General features: G+C 46.2%; 1 protein-coding gene across 1 annotated transcript in view; it reads left to right on the plus strand.

Moving 5' to 3' along the window:
• The window catches only part of LOC138567658 (zinc finger protein 585A-like), a 198563-nt gene that overhangs the window by 36469 nt on the left and 139452 nt on the right, over positions 1 to 22642 (plus strand). Inside the window, exon 3 of the mRNA XM_069646131.1 lies at positions 15790 to 18198. Coding sequence (XP_069502232.1) covers positions 16317 to 18198 — 1882 coding nt within the window. The 5' untranslated portion in view covers positions 15790 to 16316. The remainder of the gene's footprint in view (positions 1 to 15789; positions 18199 to 22642) is intronic.

The raw sequence follows: 22642 nt of genomic DNA on the forward strand, positions 1-22642 counted from the left end.
ACCGAGGCTACATAGAACAAGTATTAGCCTCGAACAATGGGAAAATCCCATAGGGATATATTTGCGGTCGAATATAAAAAGGTAGTATCCACTGCCACCAGCCAAAACCTGACGAGGGGGGACAGTACCCCCTCGAACAACAGACCCAGGGGTAATCGAATTACCCTTACCAGTGCATCCACAATAGGATGGTTTGTACTGGTTCTGTTAGTAAATTTAGGTCTAGTAAAGCCAATGTTGACTTTACATGCCCTGGGAGACAGTAGTCAGTCCCAGGGTATGGATTCTATGGTGGGGGTCACCTAGGACACCCCAGTGTTACGGCACGGAGGGTGTGGTGTAACACACATAGCAAAACACATGAGACCCTATGGAGTAAAAGAGCCCATAGAACACATTAACATTCAAAGAAATACCACAATCGTGTCCAAGAGTGGGAGGAAAAGAGTCTCACTCTTGGCAGGATGAAAAAAAGACAAACTCCAGAAATCCAGCAAAGCTGCTGGGGGACTCACTAGGTTAGGAAATTCAGCCTAAACAGAGAATTCTCCCTAACACCCCTCTGCGGCCACCCTGGAGTCCCCCTACTCCCTGGTCACCCTGGCCACATCCCTGACCACGCCTGCCACGAGGAGTACGCCCAGCTGGGGCGCCCCTCACCTTTGGTGGCCTCCCAACCATGGCACAGATGGAGTAGTGCCGGCACAGATGGAGTAGTGCCAATGGGAGGTGTACACCACAATTGACCTGGGCAATTGGGTGAAGGGGGTGGGATGCAAGATGTTAACAGCCCCCCTGCACCTGCAAGGCTGTATGTGACCCCAGTCAGAGATGTAGTGATGGGTCACGCTACGCTCAGGCACCCCAAAACTGCAGTAAAACAGTGCACGCAACCCTGCAGCCTATGCGTGTGGAATCAACCTCCCACAGTACGCGGTGGCACCCAGTAACACAAAAAATGCGTACGTGTGGGACACGCAGGCTACTATGACCTTGAAAACGGGTGCGATACACAGGGGCACCCGCAGTGGGAAAAATAGTGTGCGCGACTCACCGTCTGAATAGCGTGATAATGAAAAACACGCGTAGCCAATACCCCCCGCCAAAAGAAGAGATACGTCCTCGATCGCTGTGAAGATGTGATGGCGCGCGAAACATCACGAAGCAGCTACACACGTCGGTCTCAACGAAAGGCACGTACATCGAACTGCTGGCCCCGCTCACCTTTAACCCGTGCTGAGGGAAATGCCCAAGCGCGTCACGTCACTTACGCGTAGGCCCTTTCCTCGGATTCCACGCATTCACCCACGGACATGCAGTTTTTCACGTGCGCTGAACCACTATGCCCACGTCACGAGGGAAACGCCTGTGCACGTAACATCAGAGAAGCGCTTACGCACTAAGGGCCTTTGGTCCAATGAAAATGCGTACATGTGCTGACGCGCTTACACGCTAAGGGCCTTTCCTCCAATTACACACTGACATGCAATTTTTTCATGTGCCAAATCACTCCGTATCAAGCTGGCCACGCGAAAACACACGGAAGACCACGCTCCTGCCCAGAAGGCCGAATTACTGCCCCCCAGAGCCCCGAGCATGCTCCCACCTGCCCTCTGCTGCTGCCTGACTGCCTGCTGCCCACGTGCCCTTCTATTTGGTGCCTGCACGTCAACCAGGGTTCCAGTTGCTCTGTCCACCCCTGCTGGAACAGAAGACTCCCGACTGGGATACCATCGCTCCACAGCCCCAGGACCCAGTTGCCCACCCACGCCTGCCTCGCGGGTCGCCATGTCGGGGCAAACACCATCTGAGACCACTGGTGACCCCCAGTCAGAGAGGCAGAGGGCCACCAGCTTCAGTGTGAAGGAAGTTGGTGTCCTGGTGGAGCATGCCCTGGGGCATTATGATGCCCTCTTCGGAATATCACGCGCCAACAAGGAAGGACGGTAGAGGATCTGTGATGATGTAGTGGTTGCCATCAACACAAGAGGGTGGCAACCCGCGACATCAAGCACGTCAAGAAGCGCTAGGACTACTCCAGGTCCAGGACCCTACACAAGGCCCGGAGCCTCGCGGAGGGGGGCCGGGTCAGCATGAGTGACATCCAGATGAGGGTCCTGGAACACGTATGCCCAGCGCTCCACGCCCAGATCCTTCGGAGTAAGACCCGTCTGGAGTTGAGCGGTAAGTGGCCAAGCATTGGTGTGCGAGACAGGGCATGTTGCAGTGTGCTGGTAGTCTGATACTTGCCTGTATGGTTGACATGGGCCATGTATGGATGTATGTGTGCAGGGACATCCTGGTCATGCATGTGAGACCAGTAATGTGCGAACCACATGGTTGGTGCATGAGTTCCACTGCTACATGGGAAGCTGTATGGTAAATGCACACATGAAAGCATTCCAGTGTCTGTTCTTGCACATGTTGGGGGTGTGAGGGATGGGTGCGGATGTCATATACATGCATGGTGCACATGTGTGTGTGTCTGAGAAGTGTCTGTGACTTCGATATGCCATGGATTCATGACACATGTCCGTGATGATGTGTAGATTCACTCATGCAGTGCGGTCGCCGTTGTATGCACTGTGTCTATCCACTGTGTCTGTGGTGTACAAGGCATGATGCATGACCCTCCGGTGATGTGTGTGCATGGGATCAGTGTGAGCCAGGATGCATGTAAGTTTGAAGGCAACATTTTGATTAATAGAGGCCCTTGTACATGGATGCTGATTGCAGGCGCAATGCCTGTTTATGTATGTGTTTTGCGGGCATTCACCCATGTGTTGTGGAGGGACAGGATGGAAGTGACGTTAGACACTGCCACTCATGTGTTATTGCTTCCTGTCTAGGGGAATATTGTACTGTACCCTGATGCTTGTGTTCTATGTCTCCCTCTACGCAGCGTCAAGTGAAGAAGAGGGCGGAGAAGGCGCTGTGGAGCCAAGCGGCGGGGATGCCCCCACTGGGCGGCGACGCATGGCCCAGCCACCCTCCCAGGACTTACCATCATCCGGGAGCGAAGGGGCTGGTGCCGCGTCTGCCACTATGGCTGTGGCGGAAGGGCCGGGTGAGCCCCCACAGGGGCTTGCAATGGCGGAAGACGGTACGAGACATCCAGGTTGGTGGTCTCCACAGAGGAAGAGGAGCCCGCTACTGAGCCGCACATTGGGCCTGGTGGGGGTTTTACCACTGGTGCAAGTTTTGCAGTCTAGGGCCAGGGTCAGGAGGCAGCACAGGTCACCGCGGAGGGGCCTGTGCATGTCCCTGTCCTTGACCTTGTGACTGCACCACCATGCACCAGCAGGGAGGCCCCGTCCCAGGCCCGTCCGCAGAAAGGGGAGAGTGCCATGTCATCTGCCTCTCCACTACCTGTGGACGAGGGGTCCCATGGACGTATGGGCGCCATCCTGATTGGTGTCGCGTTGCGACCACGTGACATTCGTGATGACGTGCGTTCTTCCTGGGCAGACAACGCCCGCCATCACGAAGAGCAGCGTTGCGACGTGGAACTGTTGGGAGGGGCCCTGGTTGGTGGGTTCCTACATGTGATGCGCACTCTGGCGGACCTCTCCTCTGTGGAGACTATGCGCCAGTCGTTCTCCCTGCCGTCTTCCGGCCCAGATTCCAACAGGGCCCGCTGTGGACCTGGCCTGAACAACACAGCCAGCTTGGTGGAGATCCCATCCCTGCCACAGTCGGGAGTTGGCGGTCCAGCAGGGGTGGACACCAGCAGATGGAGGATGTGCAGGCACCATCGGACAGGGCACATGGACATCAGCAGCAGGAGCAGGCTCTAGGTGGGAGCAATGATGGCTCGGGGCCATCAACATCTGAGGGGCAGGCATCGGCCAGAGGGCAGGAGGACCCTGGAATGGGTGTGTCTTCCGTGTGGCTGCGGTTGGGCCAGCGTATAGGTGCGGAGCGGCGGCGGCGGGCGGAAGAGGCATGGCTCACCATGGTCAGGGCGGAATTCTCCATGCGTCGGGCGTTGAGGCGGGCAGAGTGCCTCGAGGCGAGACCTTGGGGCCAGGACAGAGGCCCGCCTCCAGCAAATAGACATGGAGTTCGATGATGCCCTGGCCGAAAACATCAATGAGTGAGCCGCAGGACTTGCCCGTCGCCATTGTAAATAGTTTATAGTGTTAGGTTTCCTTTTATTTTGGGGCTTTTGGACTATGCCCCACACTTTTGTAAATAGTTTTTCTTGTTAGGTAGGCTATTAGATAGGTTTCATTTGTTTCGTTGGGCTCATGGACCCTTGAAAATTGTATTGTACATAGTTGGACGTTGGATTTATTTGGACATTTTAATTTCATTTCACCATGGATCAATGGATTTACCTTTTTGCGTTTCATTTGGATTTGGTTTGGTGGACAGAGAGGTTTGGCCATTTTTCTTTTGGACTTGGATCTTTTTGAGGATTTTTTTTTTTTTTTAATTTGGACATGCATTTAATTTCATGTTTGCCATTATGTTATGCTTTTAGTACTTTCAATTGTTTTTCATGTTAATACATTTTGATCTTTTACTTCAATGTGTGGGATTCACTCATTGGGTTCATGCATGTTGACATGTGGGTTTACTCAATGCTACTCAATACTATGTTTGTACCTACCTGTAACGTAACCATTGTTGACTGTTTTAATTGTAACTGTAACCGGATCTAACTTACGCGCCCTTATGCCCCCGTGCCTGGCTGTGCTTTATAAATAAATAAATACAAATGGCAACCTGTGTGTGTGTGTGTGTGTGTGTGTGTGTGTTTGTGTGTGACGGACATGTGTTGATGTACATAGTTGACTCTTGGTTTGTGTCATGAGATGGGCATGTCACTGCTGAGTGGGTGGGGGGACATGAGTTGGGGCCTGCTGGCAGGTGCCCCTGACTGATGGGGGGGTGGGGGGTGCAGGGTGACATGAGTGCGGGGTCTGCTCGCAGGTGCCCCTGACTGCTGGGGGGTGGGGGTGCAGGGGGACATAAGTGGGGGCCTGCTGGCAGGTGCCCTTCACTGCTGGGGGTGTGGGGGTGCAGGGGGACATGAGTGGGGGCCTGCTGGCAGGTGCCCCTGACTGATTGGGGGTGCAGGGGGATATGAGTTGGTGATCACTAGTGGAAGGTGACGTGTGCTGGCTGGGGGGCATGGCCAGGGGTGCAGGGTAGTCCCCTGTGTTGTGGGTTGCCTGCAGGGGCCGTGGATGGGGTGGAGGGCACACCTGGGAGGACCTACACTGCCAATTCACGTGTGGGACTCCCCGTGCACTCCACTAGATACACGTACCTGCTTTGACAGCGGAATCGCATGTAAACGTCCCACGAACCCCAGTAATACATGTACCCCACTCGCACAGGGCCAATCGCGTGTAAAACTTCCTGCACACCCCAGTAATACACGTACCCCACTCGCACAGGGCCCTTAGCGTGTAAAATTTCCCGCGAACCCCAGTAATACACATACACCACTCGCACAGGACCCTTCGCGTGTGAAACGTCCCGCGAACCCCAGTAATACATGTACCCCACTCGCACAGGGCCAATCGCGTGTGGAACTTCCCGCCCACCCCAGTAATACGCATTCCCCGCTTGCCGTGTGCTGTGTGGCGGCCATGTATACTGGTACAGGGTTAGCGCTGTCCTTTGCGCTGGATTGGGGATTTTGATGGCTTTTCCCTGCGCTAGGGGCATTCTTGGGGGCGTAGCTGGCGCTGCTGCATGGTCGCTGCGCCACTGCGCTACGGCTGGTTTTGGTAGCTAAAATCCACGAATACGCTGTGCACGCGGCTGGCGCAGACACTCGCACGCGCACACTGTGCGCCAGCCGCGTGCGCCACTTGTGCGCTAAATTCTATGAATTACCCCCTTAATATCTCACATAACAAAACAACTATGGTGAGATACAATAAAGAACCAATATGTAAAAAATGCAGATTCCGCAAACAAAAAGAAACCCTAAGTCACCTGATATTATTCTGCACAGAATTGAGAGATGTAAGAAATATATATCTCAGGTGTAACCTCGTAGATCTATGCGACCTAGACTCAATAAAATGGTGGAATTTGATATGATTGTGGAACAACGAGATTTAATTATGCGAAATCCAAATTCCTCTAACAATTATTTAAAGTGTTAGCACACCCTAGCGAGAACGATGACAACTAGGACTACCAAAAGTTGGTAAACTAAGCAAAATCAACTAAAACTCTGCTGCACAAAAACTCTGCTGCACAAAACTTTAATGTTTATTTTAGATTAGCGTTAAAGTGTAAATTGACTACTGTTTGTATCTGATTCGGCTGGATTTGTCTGCTGTGTATGATCTTTTAAAATTAAACTGTAGATTGTGAAAGATTTGTAATAAACCATATACACTTAATAAAAAGAAGGTTTTGCTTTACATTTCATGTGCTTTCATTATTTATAGCAATGCCTTGGAAGCAAACCACATTACATAATAAACTAGCCTTTCATAGTAAACTAACCATACGCTATATACATTGACATAGAAATATGTTGAGCAATGGGAGTATGGCTTTAGTTTTATTCTCCCCATCCTGCAAGCAAAGTCTCAAAAGCATCATGTAGATTAAAGTGAGCAAAACAAATCCCCCTTGGGTTGTATAACCATAGTCATTATTTCATAAAGTATGCAACATTATGCACCCTTCTCACTTCTGATCACTCCCCCCCCCCCCCATTCTCATTTCTAAAGGGACAAAAGACCCTGCTATTGTACCCCCCCCCTCCCACCAGTGCCTTATGGCTCACATTCTAATCCTCCAACGTGAGGACCCTCTGCTGCCCGGACTTCCTTGGGATATTGTCCTGGCAGCGGGACACCTCTACCATTCCGAACGGGTAAGGTGTCCTTCTGCCAGGACAATGAGCGTGCTGAGCAGGAATTGCTCAGCACGCACATTGTCCTACCAGCGAGACACCTTTGCTGTTGGGCACCCTCTTTGAGGTGCCGTACGGGAGAGGTGTCCCAATGACAAATGTCCCACTCTGGCTCTTACAAGAGACATGGGGGTCAGCTTGCCCTTCCACTGCCTCTCCCGCTTGGTAGTCCACTGCTTGGAGCCATTTGAACACAGGAAAACATACCTTAATTTTGATCTGTCAGAATCTTGTAGAAAAAAATCTTTCAGCATGTACACGTATAAGGTGCTGTGCAGAGCCCAAGTTTGGAGATATATGGCATTTAGAAATTGATACCCAGTATACTTGGTCACCCACTGCACTGCATTAACGAATGGCTACTGCCTTTGAATGAAAGGAAATATCAAGGGAATTGCTGACATTCCAGTGAATCTGGTCCTTTCGGCCATGGCTTCATAGTTCAGCTAGGTCAAGTCAATTTAGCCCAAAATTTCAGGGGTGATGAAGTCTGGTCTGCTCAATGGAAGTTGCGCCACTGTTTCCACGTGTTATTGTATATGTACATATACATGTCAATGGAGGTGCTGGGTGCATTTGTGTATGAGTGAGAGTGTATGCAAGCATGTGTGTGTTGTCTTTTGTGTCTGAATGAATGATAAATAATGCATTGTTTGTATGTTCTATTGGAAGTAAGTTTGTGAATGTTATGTTGTGTCACTGGGTGCATGGCAGGCTTGCTGAAGATGTGTGGGGGCCCAGTTGAATTTTAAAGATACTCCACCAGTCCTATCATGAAAGTTACAACAGAGCGTTAGCAATGGACTCTTGTGGTGTGGTGTAGTCTATTATCCCTCAGTGTTTTTGTTGTTTGACTGATCTACAAAATCACAGCGGAATTGACAGTTGTCATTTTCGCTGTGACTACGTTTTTACCTCGATACAAAAAACCAAACCCATATCCCCCAAACCGCCAGTACACCCATAAACCCCCCGCCGCCCCCCAACTTACCTTTTCTCCATCGGCTGCCTCTCCTGTACCCTGGAGCGTCAGATCCATCCAACGCGGGTTGGATCTGACGCTGCAGGGTCCCGTTTTTTGTTGGGTCCCACGCCACCAATGCTGAGGACGCAGGGGACACCCCAGCAACTGCTGAAGCCAAAAATACCAAACATAGGGAATGGGAGACGCCCCCGCAACCCCAGCTCTTCATGTTCGGTATCTTCGGCTTTGAACTAATGGTGGTGACCGAATTCAGTGAAATCTACCATTCGACCACATTTTTACGAACAATTTGGCTGTAACAATCCCTAAGAGCCACCATTCGCCCTCCCACAGGCCCCCCCCAACATTTTCAGCAAAGTTACTCCACTGCATAGGACCTAGGGTGCAACCGTATGATTACTGTCTTTTATTCATTTATGGTGAGAAAGTTGGCAACAGTGTAGTCTCTAAATGTACTCAGTAAACGCTGTAAACCAATTGGAGTATGGTCGAAGAGCAAACAGTCATTTGCATATGCGGTCCAACATATTTTGACTCCTTCCACCATTGGTGGAGCGAATGCAGCTTCTTCTAGTTTAGCTTTGGCATCGGAAACAGAGGTTGAAGATGGTGTGTGCGAATATGCACCCTTGTCGGAGGCCGTTCGAGGCATCAATCAAAGGGGATAAACCGCCCTGATTATCCTGCCTAACCTGCAGCATTGACCCCTCATGTAAATGAACTAATATAGAAAGGAGGTCCAAAGGCATCCCTAATCGATAAACACTATGCTGTTTGTATAAACCCCACCTGGGCCCTGTCAACTGTATAACCTCTGTAAATGCAAACGTCCTTTTTTCTTGGCTTTTGGTAGACAGGATCTCGCTGTAACACCCTCGATCTACCCCTCCCTGCACTGCAACTAAGACATTTTCGTGCAACAGCGCCCCGATGCCTCTGGGCTGTGTGACGCTTTACAAATGTAAAAAAATAAAATAGTTTTCCCCAAAGCACACATCTGTCCACCTTGTCAAACGCCATCGATAAATCGATGGAGGCGATATAGATTGGTACCGAGCCCTTTCTCCACGCCTTTGCCTGCATAACATTCAAGAGCAGACCACAAGCATCCGTTCCCACACCTCTCCTGAAGCCAAATTGAAATCTGGACAAAATGCTGTTAGACCTAATCCAATCTTGGATATACTTTAAGATAATTCCAGAGAATAGCTGGAGTCTGCATCTGTAAGGGCGATTGGCCTATAGTTTTTAGGACAAGACCGATCACCTTTCTTCTAGATGGGCACAACAAAGGAAATGTGCCATGAGAGGGGAATTGTGCGAGTCCTAACAATGTCATTAAAGTGTATATACACGATTTTTGCCCTGAGACCATGATTTTGCTTAAAGACGGTGTTTGCAAGACCATTCAGTTCTGCCGCCCTAGATGCTGATACCTTCTGAATCGGAGCTTCAACATCCGCCTGTTGGATCTTAATTAGCCACACGGCATCTCGTACACCCTCTGGGAGTAACAAATGACACTGTGCTGGTTTGTACAGATCCCCAAAATGTCCAGCCCATTGTAGTTCAGAAATAGAGCAGGAAAGGGCCTCACAGTTCCTGGCTAATTTGGTTGTTCATAAGAGCCCAAAAGGTTTTAGCTGTGTTGTCTTTCAAAGAGGAAATCATATTTTCACTGTCTGCCTGATAAAGTGCAGCACGTTGAGCCTTGATATTGTATTTCCATTTGCTGTTAATCTTTTTCCTTAATTTCAATCTTTTAGACAATGGAAAACTGGTTTTTGTTTGGGTACGCAGCTCCCTGGCTCTATTGTTCTTAAAGGTTCTAATCACATGATCATAGATATGCAAATGTTTTTTCCGAACACCAGAATTTGCAGATCGACCCAAAGACTGCCTAATTACATTCCCCACATAATAGCAAAAGGAATCATTAGTGTACACTGTTTTTTTCCCATAGCTAAAGGTGGTAAAATCAGACGGGAAATCTGCATTCAATTTCACAACATTGCCTTTATGCCAAATGATTCTCGTTTTTGCTACATTAACCTGTAAATTGAATCATAATGAAGAAAAACACCCTCCTGTATATGAATGCGTCACACAAAGGAATTGCGTCGTTCTGAACAAGTGTTTGTCACGCCCAGTTCAAAATGCACATCAGTGATAACCCTAGATCAATGAATCGTGCTTTGGGTTAAATCCCCTGCATGTTTGTGGTTCTTCACGTCGTCGTAGTAAACTTACTACTACAACGACGTAAGATTACTATGACGACCTGAAGAACCACAAACATGCAGGGGATTTAACCCAGTTATTACGTGCATCTACAGACTGCACAAATAAAACTGTTAATTTCTGGAACAGAGCCCTGAAACACGTGTCACCGATACAGGGCTATCAATGTAGCATGCATTTTGAACTGAGTGTGACAATAAACACTTGTCCAGAATCACGCAATTCCTTTGTGTGGCGCATTCCTATACAGGAGGGTGTTTTTCTTCATTATGATTCAAGTTTAGAGGTGGGGTCTGGGCCTCTAACCCTCCTGGAAGTGCGACACATTCATAGACGATTAAGTTATAATTGGGTCGCAGAGTAACTTCAAGTTGTTGAATAATTAACACCAAGTTTTCAGTATATAACCTGTAAATTGGATTCACAAAAAGTATCACACGCATTACTCCACACCCCCACACATTTTAGCTGTAGAATCTTGTGGTTACTACATCTGGTTCTCAGCAGCTTATAGTCCATTGCCGAATTCATCATTGGTGCAGAGAAAAAAATATCATGAATTACAGTGGTAAACACACCTGAACCAAGTAAAGTGATCTGAGTCATTCTTCAAAAGATCTCAGGCATAATGAAGACCCCATGTCTCTAAAAAGTGTCCCCATATGCGACCCTGTTGTATTCATTCTCTGCCAGATTCAGATTTGTAGAGGGTGGAAGTTCAACAAAAAATACCTTCAGCTTAAGCTTACGTATTAATTTGTGTAGTTCGTCTTGAGTATTAAACCTACTGGTACTATACGTGGGCACATACTTCAGACCTTTTTTAAGTCTTTGAATTTCATGATTAGACAGTCTCCTTTTGGATAAGTTAACCACTAATTCCGCTGTGTTTGGAATCTGGTTTGCATTCCTTGATTTCTTTCCTTGGCCCCCTCCTCGTCCTTTTCCTTTTTGATTAGTGGTTTTTCTTGTTGCACCTGAAGTGCTTGCTGTTTGACTATCTGTTGTTGTGTTGTCTCTTGGTTCTGTGGTATCAGATTTGGAACTGCTATTATCTGTGGATGTCTTACTGGGTCTAGCTCCTTGAAGCTGACACTTGTCGGCCCATGTCTAGACCTGATTATTTAAATATTCATATGTATCCCGCTTAAATTTCTTAACCTTACAGGCTTCTAGATCTGTGTATCCCTCTAATTTGGTATTAATGTCTAACAATATTTCGCTGAAAGAAGCCGCATCCGTCAAATCAGTGATTTCTTAACTCAATGTTTCAATTTCTTTGTCAAGTTGTGCTATGTTGTTAGATAATTCTTGAATAGTCAATAGAGTTAAGTCCAGGGAACATTTGTTCAATATCTGCTCCCATCTGGCCACAAAATCTTTGCTTTCTTTACAAAGGGTTGGTCATAACGGAACCCTTAGTCCTCTCGGAATCCTTTGAGCTTTGTAATATCTTCCTAATGTAGCTGAGTTAAGTTTCCTATTAATTGTTTTGTGAATTGCGTATTGTAAGTGCTTGATTTTGCTTTGCGGATTAGTAGTAGCTGTTCTTGATATAGTCGTCTCCTTGATCAGTCTTAGGATCGCATCTGCTTTGTCAGCTGTGAAGCCGAGTGTGGTTGCTCTATTCTCTGTAAGATGATCAATTTCCTCATAAAACATGTTAGGGGTGCGTCCACTCAAAGAAATACACAGATGTAATTTATAAGAGTGGGGGGTGTGCACAGCAATTTTTTCAATGTATTCCTTAATTATTTGTTGAATTTGTGTCTGCGTGGGGTGCAAACCCAGTAAAAAAGGTGACTCCGTGAACAGCACTCCAAAATAGTGAGAAAAGGGCCATGGCTAATGAGCCAGCAGTGTGGGCTGCACTCCCTAGATAATACAGATCAGCCATGACCTAGTAGGGGTCACAATTATATTTATATTTTTACACTGTCCTATGCATCTAGACAATATTCTGATGAGTTTGTTCTATACGAACTATGTGTCAACATATATGCACTATTTTGTTGGATATTCACTTCACTTTTCCCACCCCAACATGGCTGTCCTGAACACATGGTCCAGCTCCATGGTAACCATGAGTTTACATTTACAGGAACGCACAACTACAGACTTTTTTGCTGTGGTGTTGGCGTTTCACTGCAGGAATGCGATTTGAGTATTTCGAACTCTATAGTTATACACTATTCTATTCACAATATAAGGCATGTACACGTATTAAACGAGTGCTGATTTACACCTAGGACGTGCATACGATTATCGGCACAGCCAGCAGGAAGAATTCGTACAGTGCCCCGCACGAAGTCTACATAATGCCAAACCTTTGGGTAAGATGCACTTTATACTGTCATCTAAATACATGATAGTGACAGACAAGTTTTACATTTAGCCCTTATTAACAGTGACGAGCGGACACAAAGATAGCATAGCTGAACATTCTTTCTCCGTGGATGACGGAGACTCCTTCACAGAACGTAAGCTACACTTACTAAGTATGTCGGTCAGTAGAGAGATTTTCAATATAGGTAGATTATTCACTCTACAGAACAAATTATGAGTCAGTTACCATATGTACAGCATTTAACAGGACTTTTTTTACTTTCCTTTTTGGTGCACCGCTACATGGGTACGCCACAATACGTATGTATATGCTTCATATCGTTTCAATATCCATTTGTTATTTGGGGTAAATGCATTGAATAATGTGAATTTATTTGAATAGCGAGTTGCGAACACACTGAATATTCTGACGAAATGGAAATATTTATTTTAATTTTAGTTTTACTTTGGTTCTTTCAATATCATGATTTCGAGCTTCTTGATAAAGATGGAACCGGCCCTGATGAAAGACTGTGATGTACGAAATGCATGGGCCCTTGTCTAGGCAAAGTTGAAAATAACGACAATTGAGTAAAGAGATTGATTGAAGAATAAATCACAACTGGTGTGAAGCAACACAAATCAGTGTAATTTATCAAGATTAAGGAAGTCAAAAAATATATTCATATGTTTTTTGTCATTTGGGAGTGCCGCTAGCTCATTACCAAGGTCCTTTTCTCACTAGTGAAGACAGTGGCGATTTCTCCTCTCCTGGTGAAGGGATCAACTCAATGTCACTGCATCTCGTCGCAAGGCAGAGGAAGGCACAGCAGCAGTGCACCCATGAAGTTGGGCGACACGGTGCCCATGTGTACACGGGTTCAGGCATACTCTCCTAATTCCAGACCTAGGGCACCTAGGTGTATGAAACACGGCTAGAGAGTGCCTTGGACCAGTACTTACAATCTCCAAAGTCTCAAGAGTTAACTCGAGGCGGTGGCAGGTCCGGGGCAAAGGTCCTGCGCAAGCTGGTCAGTTCACTGGTTGGCCCAGGGACACATCCGAAAAGGCTCACTTGCAGGTAAAGGTGGAGGTGCTGTGAATAGTTGTTCCCACTATTTAAATGGGTTGAAGCGCCTTTGCAGACCTAGTTCGATCAGAGTCAGAAGGGTCCTGCGGGACAACAGCAGGCTCATGGTGCCAAACTTTCCAGTGAGTCACCAGCGGTTCCTTGACTCAGCTTCTTAGCTTCAGGATGCATGGGTCCTATCCTAGGTTCAGTGAGAACTCAAGAGATTGACCTGGTGTGGGTGTTTGGGCCCTTATATTATCCAGAAACTCCTTTGTGCCAAAATGAAGAGGACCCAATGAGAGACCTGCTCACATACAGCCATGCCAGACGTGGACCAATCACGGACCGCGGTGGTCCCAGTCATTCCCAGCACACCAGACTCTCTGGCACCCAGGATGTGTATTGGAACTAGACAGTCCAGCCCACATCCTGGAGGCACAAACACAAGGCATGCAGAAGCCTGCGAAAGGTTGCAGTTTCGTGGGAGAATGCATGACCAAATAAGCACTGGCCCGTGTCAGCTCCACCTGGGGAAGGCAAAGGGACAAGATGGCCAAAGGAAAGAACAAAAGATCTTGTGGAATGGCTATTTTGGGGCCAAGCCACTGTCCAAGGCCAAACGTGGTAAACGCGATATGGACCGAAAGAAAGGGTTAAACATATGTGAAATTAACAGTTGTCAACAGCTCTGTCCAAGGCACATCTGTAGTTCAACATAAATCATTTGAGGGTGTCTAGGGCCTTAGAAAATGAAATGAAAGGAAGACCCCCGCGCACTATACTGTAAGGTACTTTCTGCACTGGTAAACATGTTGCACAGAACTTGCAACAAAGTGAAAGACTAAGGGAAACCAAGTCTCCCAGTACTGACTGTCTTCAAGGGCATGTCATTTTCCACATAACAAAGTGATCGAAAATTCAGCGCAGTGCAGCAGAAGCCTGGGCTCCACTGGCAAAAATCAGGCTAAGATGGTCCGACAACAGCAAAAAGTTGGGGGGGGGCCCAACTGGAGGGAAAATTACATGTAAATGGAAATCTTTCCTATCAGCGTGCACACGCACATACACGCACGCAAGTACATACATTGTATTTCTTGAAGTTGCAAGAAGGGGAAGCCAAAAAGGGAAATGATTGCATCGGTTCTCCTAAAACTACTGCTTGGGTCCCATACCGGAATGCTCATAGTTTCTCATATAGTCTGTCACACAACGAATAATCTAGGACTGTCTGACAGACAGGCAGACAACTGGCGGCCCGCTCATCATGGGGTGACTAACTATGCATACTATTCACAAGTACATAAATCTTATTCCAGGATCTATGCCATATAGGACACAAACAACTGGTGTGTAATCAGTAAATGGTGCTGATCTCTTCTTGTTTATTTACAATGTTGGGGCTGCATTCCCATTGGTTACTGGAGATGTCATGAAAGCAATCCTTGCTCACAGTGCAGAGGGTACAGGGGCTGCTGAGATGCAACCTAGGGTGCAATAATCAGAGTCCACAAAAAAGGGGGGTCTGGACCGGGTTATGGGAAATTGGCAAGTAACAGGCCCATTTACACCAACTCAACAATGAAACCGTGTTTCTCCCCCCTCCTGAACGCTATCCAGTGGTATATTTAAAAGGCAACAAAAGTAGTATCCCTTTGGCAAATTATCTTCAGTACATGGCAATGGGGCATATGTATAAATAAAAAAGTAGGAGGGGAGTCTACCGTACAATTTGCCTTATTGCTTTCTATCAGTCTGTGTTTGGGTGAATATACATTTGCCTAAATGTAAGACAGTAATCTGTGATTACAAAATAGACAAACATGTGCCCGATTGGTGTCAAACTGCTGACCTAGTGTCAAACACCTGCCTTTATCGTTTGTTTATGGAAATGTGGCGCTTTCAAACTACTTTAGTCATGTCTGAATAAATAAAATGGTAGAATGTATATGCACGGCCCTGATCATTAAAGTTCCCACTTAAATTGTGTTCACCCTGTGTTTCATTCTCCTATTCTTGGATACTAAAATGGTCTTCGTAAAAATCAATTCCTCTGTTCCTGCTGCATTTGCCTCCATCAGATTATGTTATCATCAGAGAACCACTACTCTGCCGTCTAGACTTTGTGTCCCCAATAGATGGCACCCTAGTATTCAAAGTCTTATAAGCTATTGTGTGAGTAATTAACTAGTGCACATCACTACTACTGAGAACCAGTCTGCCTTTTACATGTGATGCCTGTGATTGTGTTGAAACATTCTCCTTTTATTTTAACAGGTGACTGATGCCCCAGAAATACAACCGCAGTGATTGTTAGATTCTCTGGACTAATGCAGTGGAAAGCGTCATTATCAGAATATGCAACTTCCAAGCACCTGACAAGTGTGCAAGTTTGGATTCCAGCTGTCAGGCTTCTGTCCATGCAACTCCTTCCTGGTTACATCCAGTAACCAAGCTTGTTTCTTCTGTCAATCCTGGGGTTGAGGGATAGTGGGCATGACAGCCACAATGTTTGATGTGCAGTAAGAAAATACATTTTTTTTTACTAGTATTCCTGATAACACACATGTGAGTGTTATTTTATATGCATTCTGAATGTAAAGGTAGTTTCTAATGTGACTGGACAAAATGTATCCTTGGGCTGAATGTTTTAAAACTTTCAGTCAGAGGAAAAATCGTGTTTGTCACCAGAAATGTTCTTTACACGAGAGAGCTCATTTGTGCTCTGAATTTGGCAAAAGATTCAGTGGGACGTGTCCTCTTATTTAGCACCTGACACAATAAACTGACAAGAAACCGTGCACATGCACAGAATAGGGGAAAAGTTGCCATCTCAAGAACATAGATCTTGCCCACGTGCGAACATGGGTGAACAACCTTATCCGTTCACTGAATTTGAGAATAGTGTCCATTTGCATGATACACCTGTCTGCCCCCAAACAATGCATACAGGTGAAACACATCACCTGTGCACTGAATGTGGGAAAGGGTTTGCTGGGAAACAAGATCTTACTCGTCGCCAGAGAACACATACAGGTGGGAAACATCATGTGTGCAATGAATGTGGGAAAGGGTTTGCTCAGAAGGGAGGTCTTATTCACCACCAGAGAACACATACAGGCGAGAAACCTCATGTGTGTACTGAATGTGGGAAAGGGTTTGCTAGGAAGGAAGGTCTTATTAGCCACCAGAGAACACATACAGGTGAGAAACCTCATGTGTGCACTGAATGTGGGAAAGGGTTTGCTCTGAAGGGAGCTCTTACTATCCACCAGAGAGCACATACAGGTGAGAAACCTTATGTGTGCACTGAATGTGGGAAAGTGTTTGCTCAGAAGGGACATCTTATTAGCCACCAGAGAACACATACAGGTGAGAAACTGTATGGGTGCACTGAATGTGGGAAAGGGTTTGCTAGGAAACAAGATCTTACTCGTCACCAGAGAACACATACAGATGAGAAACCTCATGAGTGCACTGAATGTGGCAAAGGGTTTGCTCTGAAGAGACGTCTTATTCACCACCAGAGAACCCATACAGGCGAGAAACCTCATGTGTGTACTGAATGCGAGAAAGGGTTTGCTGAGAAGGGAAGTCTTATAACCCACCAGAGAACACATACAGGTGAGAAACCTCATGAGTGCACTGAATGTGGGAAAGGGTTTGCTCTGAAGGGAGATCTTACTATCCACCAGAGAACACATACAGGTGAGAAACCTCATGTGTGCACTGAATGTGGGAACGGGTTTGCTCAGAAGGGACATCTTATTCGCCACCAGAGAACACATACAGGTGAGAAACTGTATGAGTGCACTGAATGTGGGAAAGGGTTGGCTGGTAAACAAGATATTGCTCGTCACCAGAGAATACATACAGGTGAGACGCCTCATGAATGCACTGAATGTGGGAAAGGGTTTGCTGGGAAACAAGATCTTACTCGTCACCAGAGAACACATACAGGTGAGAAACCTCATGTGTGTACTGAATGCGGGAAAAGGTTTGCTCAGCAGGGAGCTCTTATTCGCCACCAGAGAACACATACAGGAGAGAAACCTCATGTGTGCACTGAATGCGGGAAAGGGTTTGCTCTGAAGAAAGATCTTACTCTTCACCAGAGAACGCACACAGGTGAGAAGCCTCATGAATGCACTGAATGTGGGAAAGGGTTTGCTCGGAGACACGATCTTACTCTTCACCAGAGAACACACACGGGTGAGAAACCTCATGAGTGCACTGAATGTGGAAAAGGGTTTGCTCAGAAGGGACAACTTATTTGTCACCAGAGAATACATACAGGAGAGAAACCTCATGTGTGCACTGAATGCGGGAAAGGGTTTGCTGCGAAACACGATCTTACTCGTCACCAGAGAACACATACAAGCGAGAAACCTCATGATTGCATTGAATGTGGGAAAGGGTTTGCTCTGAAGGGAGCTCTTACTAGCCACCAGAGAACACATACAGGTGTAAAACCTCATGAGTGCACTGAATGTGGGAAAGGGTTTGCTGGGAAACAAGATCTTACTCGTCACCAGAGAACACATACAGGTGTGAAACCTCATGAGTGCACTGAATGTGGGAAAGGGTTTGCTGGGAAACAAGCTCTTACTCGTCACCAGAGAACACATACAAGTGAGAAACCTCATGAGTGCACTGAATGGGAAAGGGTTTGCTTGGAAACAAGACCTTAAGCACCACCAGCGAACACATACAGTTGAGAAACGTCATGTGAGCCCAGAAATTTCGTGTGCAGAACATGGAAAGAGCTGCATTGTGAACAGTAACCTTATTAGGCACCAGATAAACATGTGTGAGGCATGATTGCAGTGTAGTGAATGTGGAAAATACTCCAGTGTTCTCATCTGCCAGACGAGAGGACATGTGGTGAAGTCCCCTCTGCAATTGAAGCTTCAGAGAGGAGGTGGTGATTCTTCAATGGGCCTGACTTTGGCATGGCTATTTACTAAAACTGTGAACTTATCACCACAGCTGTTCCCAGTTTCCTTTGGCACACAAATGGTGGCTGAATATGATTGGTTGAATTCCTGCTATTTCAAATGCAGACCTTCTGGAATATTCTAAAAGGAGACTTTCTGTACTAAGGTACCCATCCTATACAACACTTTGCCTAAGGAACTCATGCAGATTAATGTGCAACAGCATTTTGAAAAAGTTTAAAGACTCAGTAGTTGAATCAATAACTATAGACACTCTTTGGATTTATTTGGGGAACTGTCCTATGAATTATTTTCTAAGTGGCCACCTAGCACTAAATGAGTAGTCATTTGTGTAGATGGTGCAAGAGAACATATGCAGATGAGAGCCCGCGTTGGTGAAGTGATTGTGGGAAACCTTTCTAATTCTCTTGGACCTCTCTGTTTGCTTTGACGCCATTAATCATCAGCTCCTGCTTAATCTATGAGATGCCTGCACTGGGATTCAGACTTATCCTTTGTAAAATCCTTGCAGGATAATAGAACATTAGCGGTTACGATGCTGCATTTGATATCAGAGTCCCTTATTAACAGGATGATCCTCTTCTGCTTATTTGGGAGCTCAGCAAAGGTATCACTATACCAGCTGTCTGATAACTGTGAACGAGTGAATGGTTTCTCAGTGACTGACCAGTATATATTGGTTGTTGGGGTTGCACCGGGCACTTGGCATGCTTCCCTGACATTCCTCCGAGCTTGGTGCTCACGCCATCTGCCTGTGAGCTCTCACTTGTATCTGAGATGCTGTGGCTGGCAGCAGTTTATTCCCAGATTAAAAGAATAGTGTGCTCTAAAATATTATTGGCTAAAAAGATGGCCCATAATCAAAAATATATCTAAAAAATATTTTTAAACAAAGTCCCTATGTAAAGTATTGAGCAAATGAAGCTCAAACTCAAAAATGTGAAGCACTAGGAGGCATCCATTTTGTGAAATGGATGCCTCCTGTGCTTGCCCATGCGGCACTAATGAAGCAAAAGCCAGCCAGCTGTAATAAACAAAAGCTACCACTGGGTGGCTTTTGCTTCATTGGTGCTGGAGACCAGAGACTGCAGGCAGGAAAGCTGCATCTGGGTAAGTGCTTATTTCTTTTTTTAACTTAGCACTAGCTGCAGTTTTCTTTCCAAGTTTGGAGGAGCATGGAAAACTTAGAAAGAAAACCGCAGCTTTTAAAATGTTGTATTTATGTTTGCGGTGGCTTCTGCTTGTAGCCCCCTGGGCTCCAAGCGGAGGCTACCGCAAACATAAATACAACGTTGTATTATTTGAAAACGCTGTGATTTTCATTCCAAATTTCTCGCGTTCCTCTGAGCCGGGGGAGCCCGAGAAACTTAGAAAGAAAAACCGCAGCATTTTTAAATACAACCGCGTTCTATTTCTGCCTGCCATGGATTTCACTTTCAGTCTCCTGGGCTCCCCCAGGGTAGCCCAGGAGACTCCAAGCGAAAGGTGCCGCAGTGAGAAATGCAACATTGTTGTATTTGCAAATTCCGCTGTATTTACAAATACAGGAACGTTATTATTCTGACAGCGGCGGCTTTCGCTTGGTGTCTCCTGGAGCCCAGGAGCCACGGTCAGAAATACGTTCTTGTATTTGATTTCCGTGGTTTTCCAACCAAGGCAATCACAAATACAACAACGTTGTATTTGTAATTGCTGTCCCTTTGCTTTTTGCCTTCATTTTGTTTTCTGTGCTTCCCTGGGCTTGGGGAGCACCGAAAACGTAAAATGAAAGTGAAGGCAGCCTCCTCAGCTCATGCAGCTCTGCTCTGGCTGCCGTAAACAAAAGCTCCCAGTAGGGGGCTTTTGCTGCTTGTTTAGTGCCTCCAGGGCAGAGCTTAACATGAGCTGAGGAGGCTGCCTGAAATGGCAAAATGGATGCTCCCATGTAAACGCTTTGAGCCTCGTTTGCTCAAAAGTGTTTACATAGGAACTTTCATTAAAAATATGTTTAAAGTATGTTTTAGACTATTGCCCATCTCTTAAGGCAATTTTAGAGCGCACTATTCCTTTAAGTTGCTGCACAATAACCTCCCATTTCTTAACCTTCATACTCACTTGCTATAGCCCTCATTATTTCCAGACGTGACTATGGCGATGCCATTTATTCTGTGCACCCTGGCATATGTGACTAACTTCAGGTGGCACAGAACGTGCCAACCTGCTTCTTTCAGGTGTTCAGAAATGTGACCATATCACTCTGGTCTGTTACAATCTGCACTGGCTAATGCGAGAGGTCATGTGACCGCTCATTGGGTTTAAGGTGCTGTGTCTATCCCATTGTGTACTGTATGGCACACTTTCCCCCTTTTCTGCAGTCCATCCTTCCACCCTTGTCCTGCCTGTATTTTTAGTTCTACCCCTCTAGACGAGGATTTCTTGTTTCAGAAGGTAACCAGGTGGTGTAGCTTTTTGGGTTTTAGCTCCTCCTATCTGGAATGCCTTCTAAGAATGCACGCCACCACAGACCATGTGACCTTTGGATGAATAAGTACCGTAGAGAAAGCTTTCTTAGTTTTTTTAAAGAAGGCATCTCTTAATCCCAGCCCTACAGATAAGCGGTGTATTGATCACATTTACTCCCCAAGAATTTTCAAACGCTCTCAATGTAAAAGTAGCAATGCTCCCAGCTATAACATCGGAAGCAATGGGCACATAGCTGCCGGCTTTCCTGATTTCACCCCTCAGTTCAATGGATATGTTCAGCCCGGTGATACCAGCCACGCTTCACCACTCGGAGGTGTTCTACAGGTGTTACTGACTGATATGTAGAGAAACTCTAAAGGAAGAAGGCATATTTTCTTTTACATGAATTGCTAGATACAGAGATGCGTGAAAAACAAACAATTACATTTCTTTCAGCTTAAGTAAAAAAATTCTACTGAAAATGAGAATCCTACTTTTACACCCCCATAAAGTAATATTACTTTCAACTTCACAACATATGGATTAAAACATTCCACATTGGAGCCCTCCTTAATACACTGGGAGAAAGTTGGATTCTCATATGGCTAATTAGACTAAGCTTGGCAACACACATGTGAAAAGGCTTTGGCAGCACATTCTGCGACACTCCACTCCTTTTCCCCTCAGGACCCCCTCTAGTGTATTACACTATTGCCCATGTCTAGTGGAACACTCTTCCCCTCAGGACCCCCTCTGGTGTATTACACCATTGCCTATCTCTAGTGGAACCCTCTTCTCCTCGGGACTCCCTCTAGTGTATTACACTATTGCCTATCTGTAGTGGAACACACTTCTCCTCAGGACCCCCTCTGGTGTATTACACCATTGCCTATCTGTAGTGGAACACTCTTCTCCTCAGGACCCCCTCTAGTGTATTACACTATTGCCCATCTCTAGTGGAACACTCTTCCCCCTCAGGATTCCCTCTAGTGTATTACACTGTTGCCTCTCTCTAGAGGAACACTCTTCCCCTCATGATCCCCTCTAGTGTGTTACACTATTGCCCATCTCTAGTGGAACACTAGTGGAACACTCTTCCCCTCAGGATCCCCTCTAGTGTATTACACTATTGCCTGTCTCTAGTGGAACACTCTTCTCCTCAGGATCCCCTCTAGTGTATTACACTATTGCCTGTCTCTAGTGGAACACTCTTCTCCTCAGGATCCCCTCTAGTGTATTACACTATTGCCCGTCTCTAGTGGAACACTCTTCTCCTCAGGATCCCCTCTAGTGTATTACACTGTTGCCAAGACTCTTCTCAGGATCCCTTCTGGTGTATTTCACGGTTTCCTATATCTACAATATGGAGGTGCAGTTACATAAGCGGGAGGGTGAAGGCCCTCTGTCAAAGCACTGTCTTATAAGAAACTGGCCTGGTGTGAAGGGCCTGGGGAAGAAGTCAAGAGTTCCATTATATTATGTGGACGTGTGTTTTAGAAAAGTGACATTTTATGAATAGAGTAGAAAGGACACATGGAATAAATTGTGAGACAATGAAATCCATGAAAACATGGAAATGAAATGGTGCCTTTCTGTCTGAAATGAACGTGTTTTGGGTGTAATGATATCATAGCCGTGCTCTCTGAATTCTGAGCAGGAATAGTGGACACAAATGTTTACCAAATTAAAGTAATCCTGGAAAACTGACAAGCTGAATTTAAACGTTACCC

This window comes from Ambystoma mexicanum, chromosome 2p (genome assembly GCF_040938575.1).
Source record: "Ambystoma mexicanum isolate Mex_15411 chromosome 2p, UKY_AmexF1_1, whole genome shotgun sequence".
NCBI lineage: Eukaryota > Metazoa > Chordata > Amphibia > Caudata > Ambystomatidae > Ambystoma > Ambystoma mexicanum.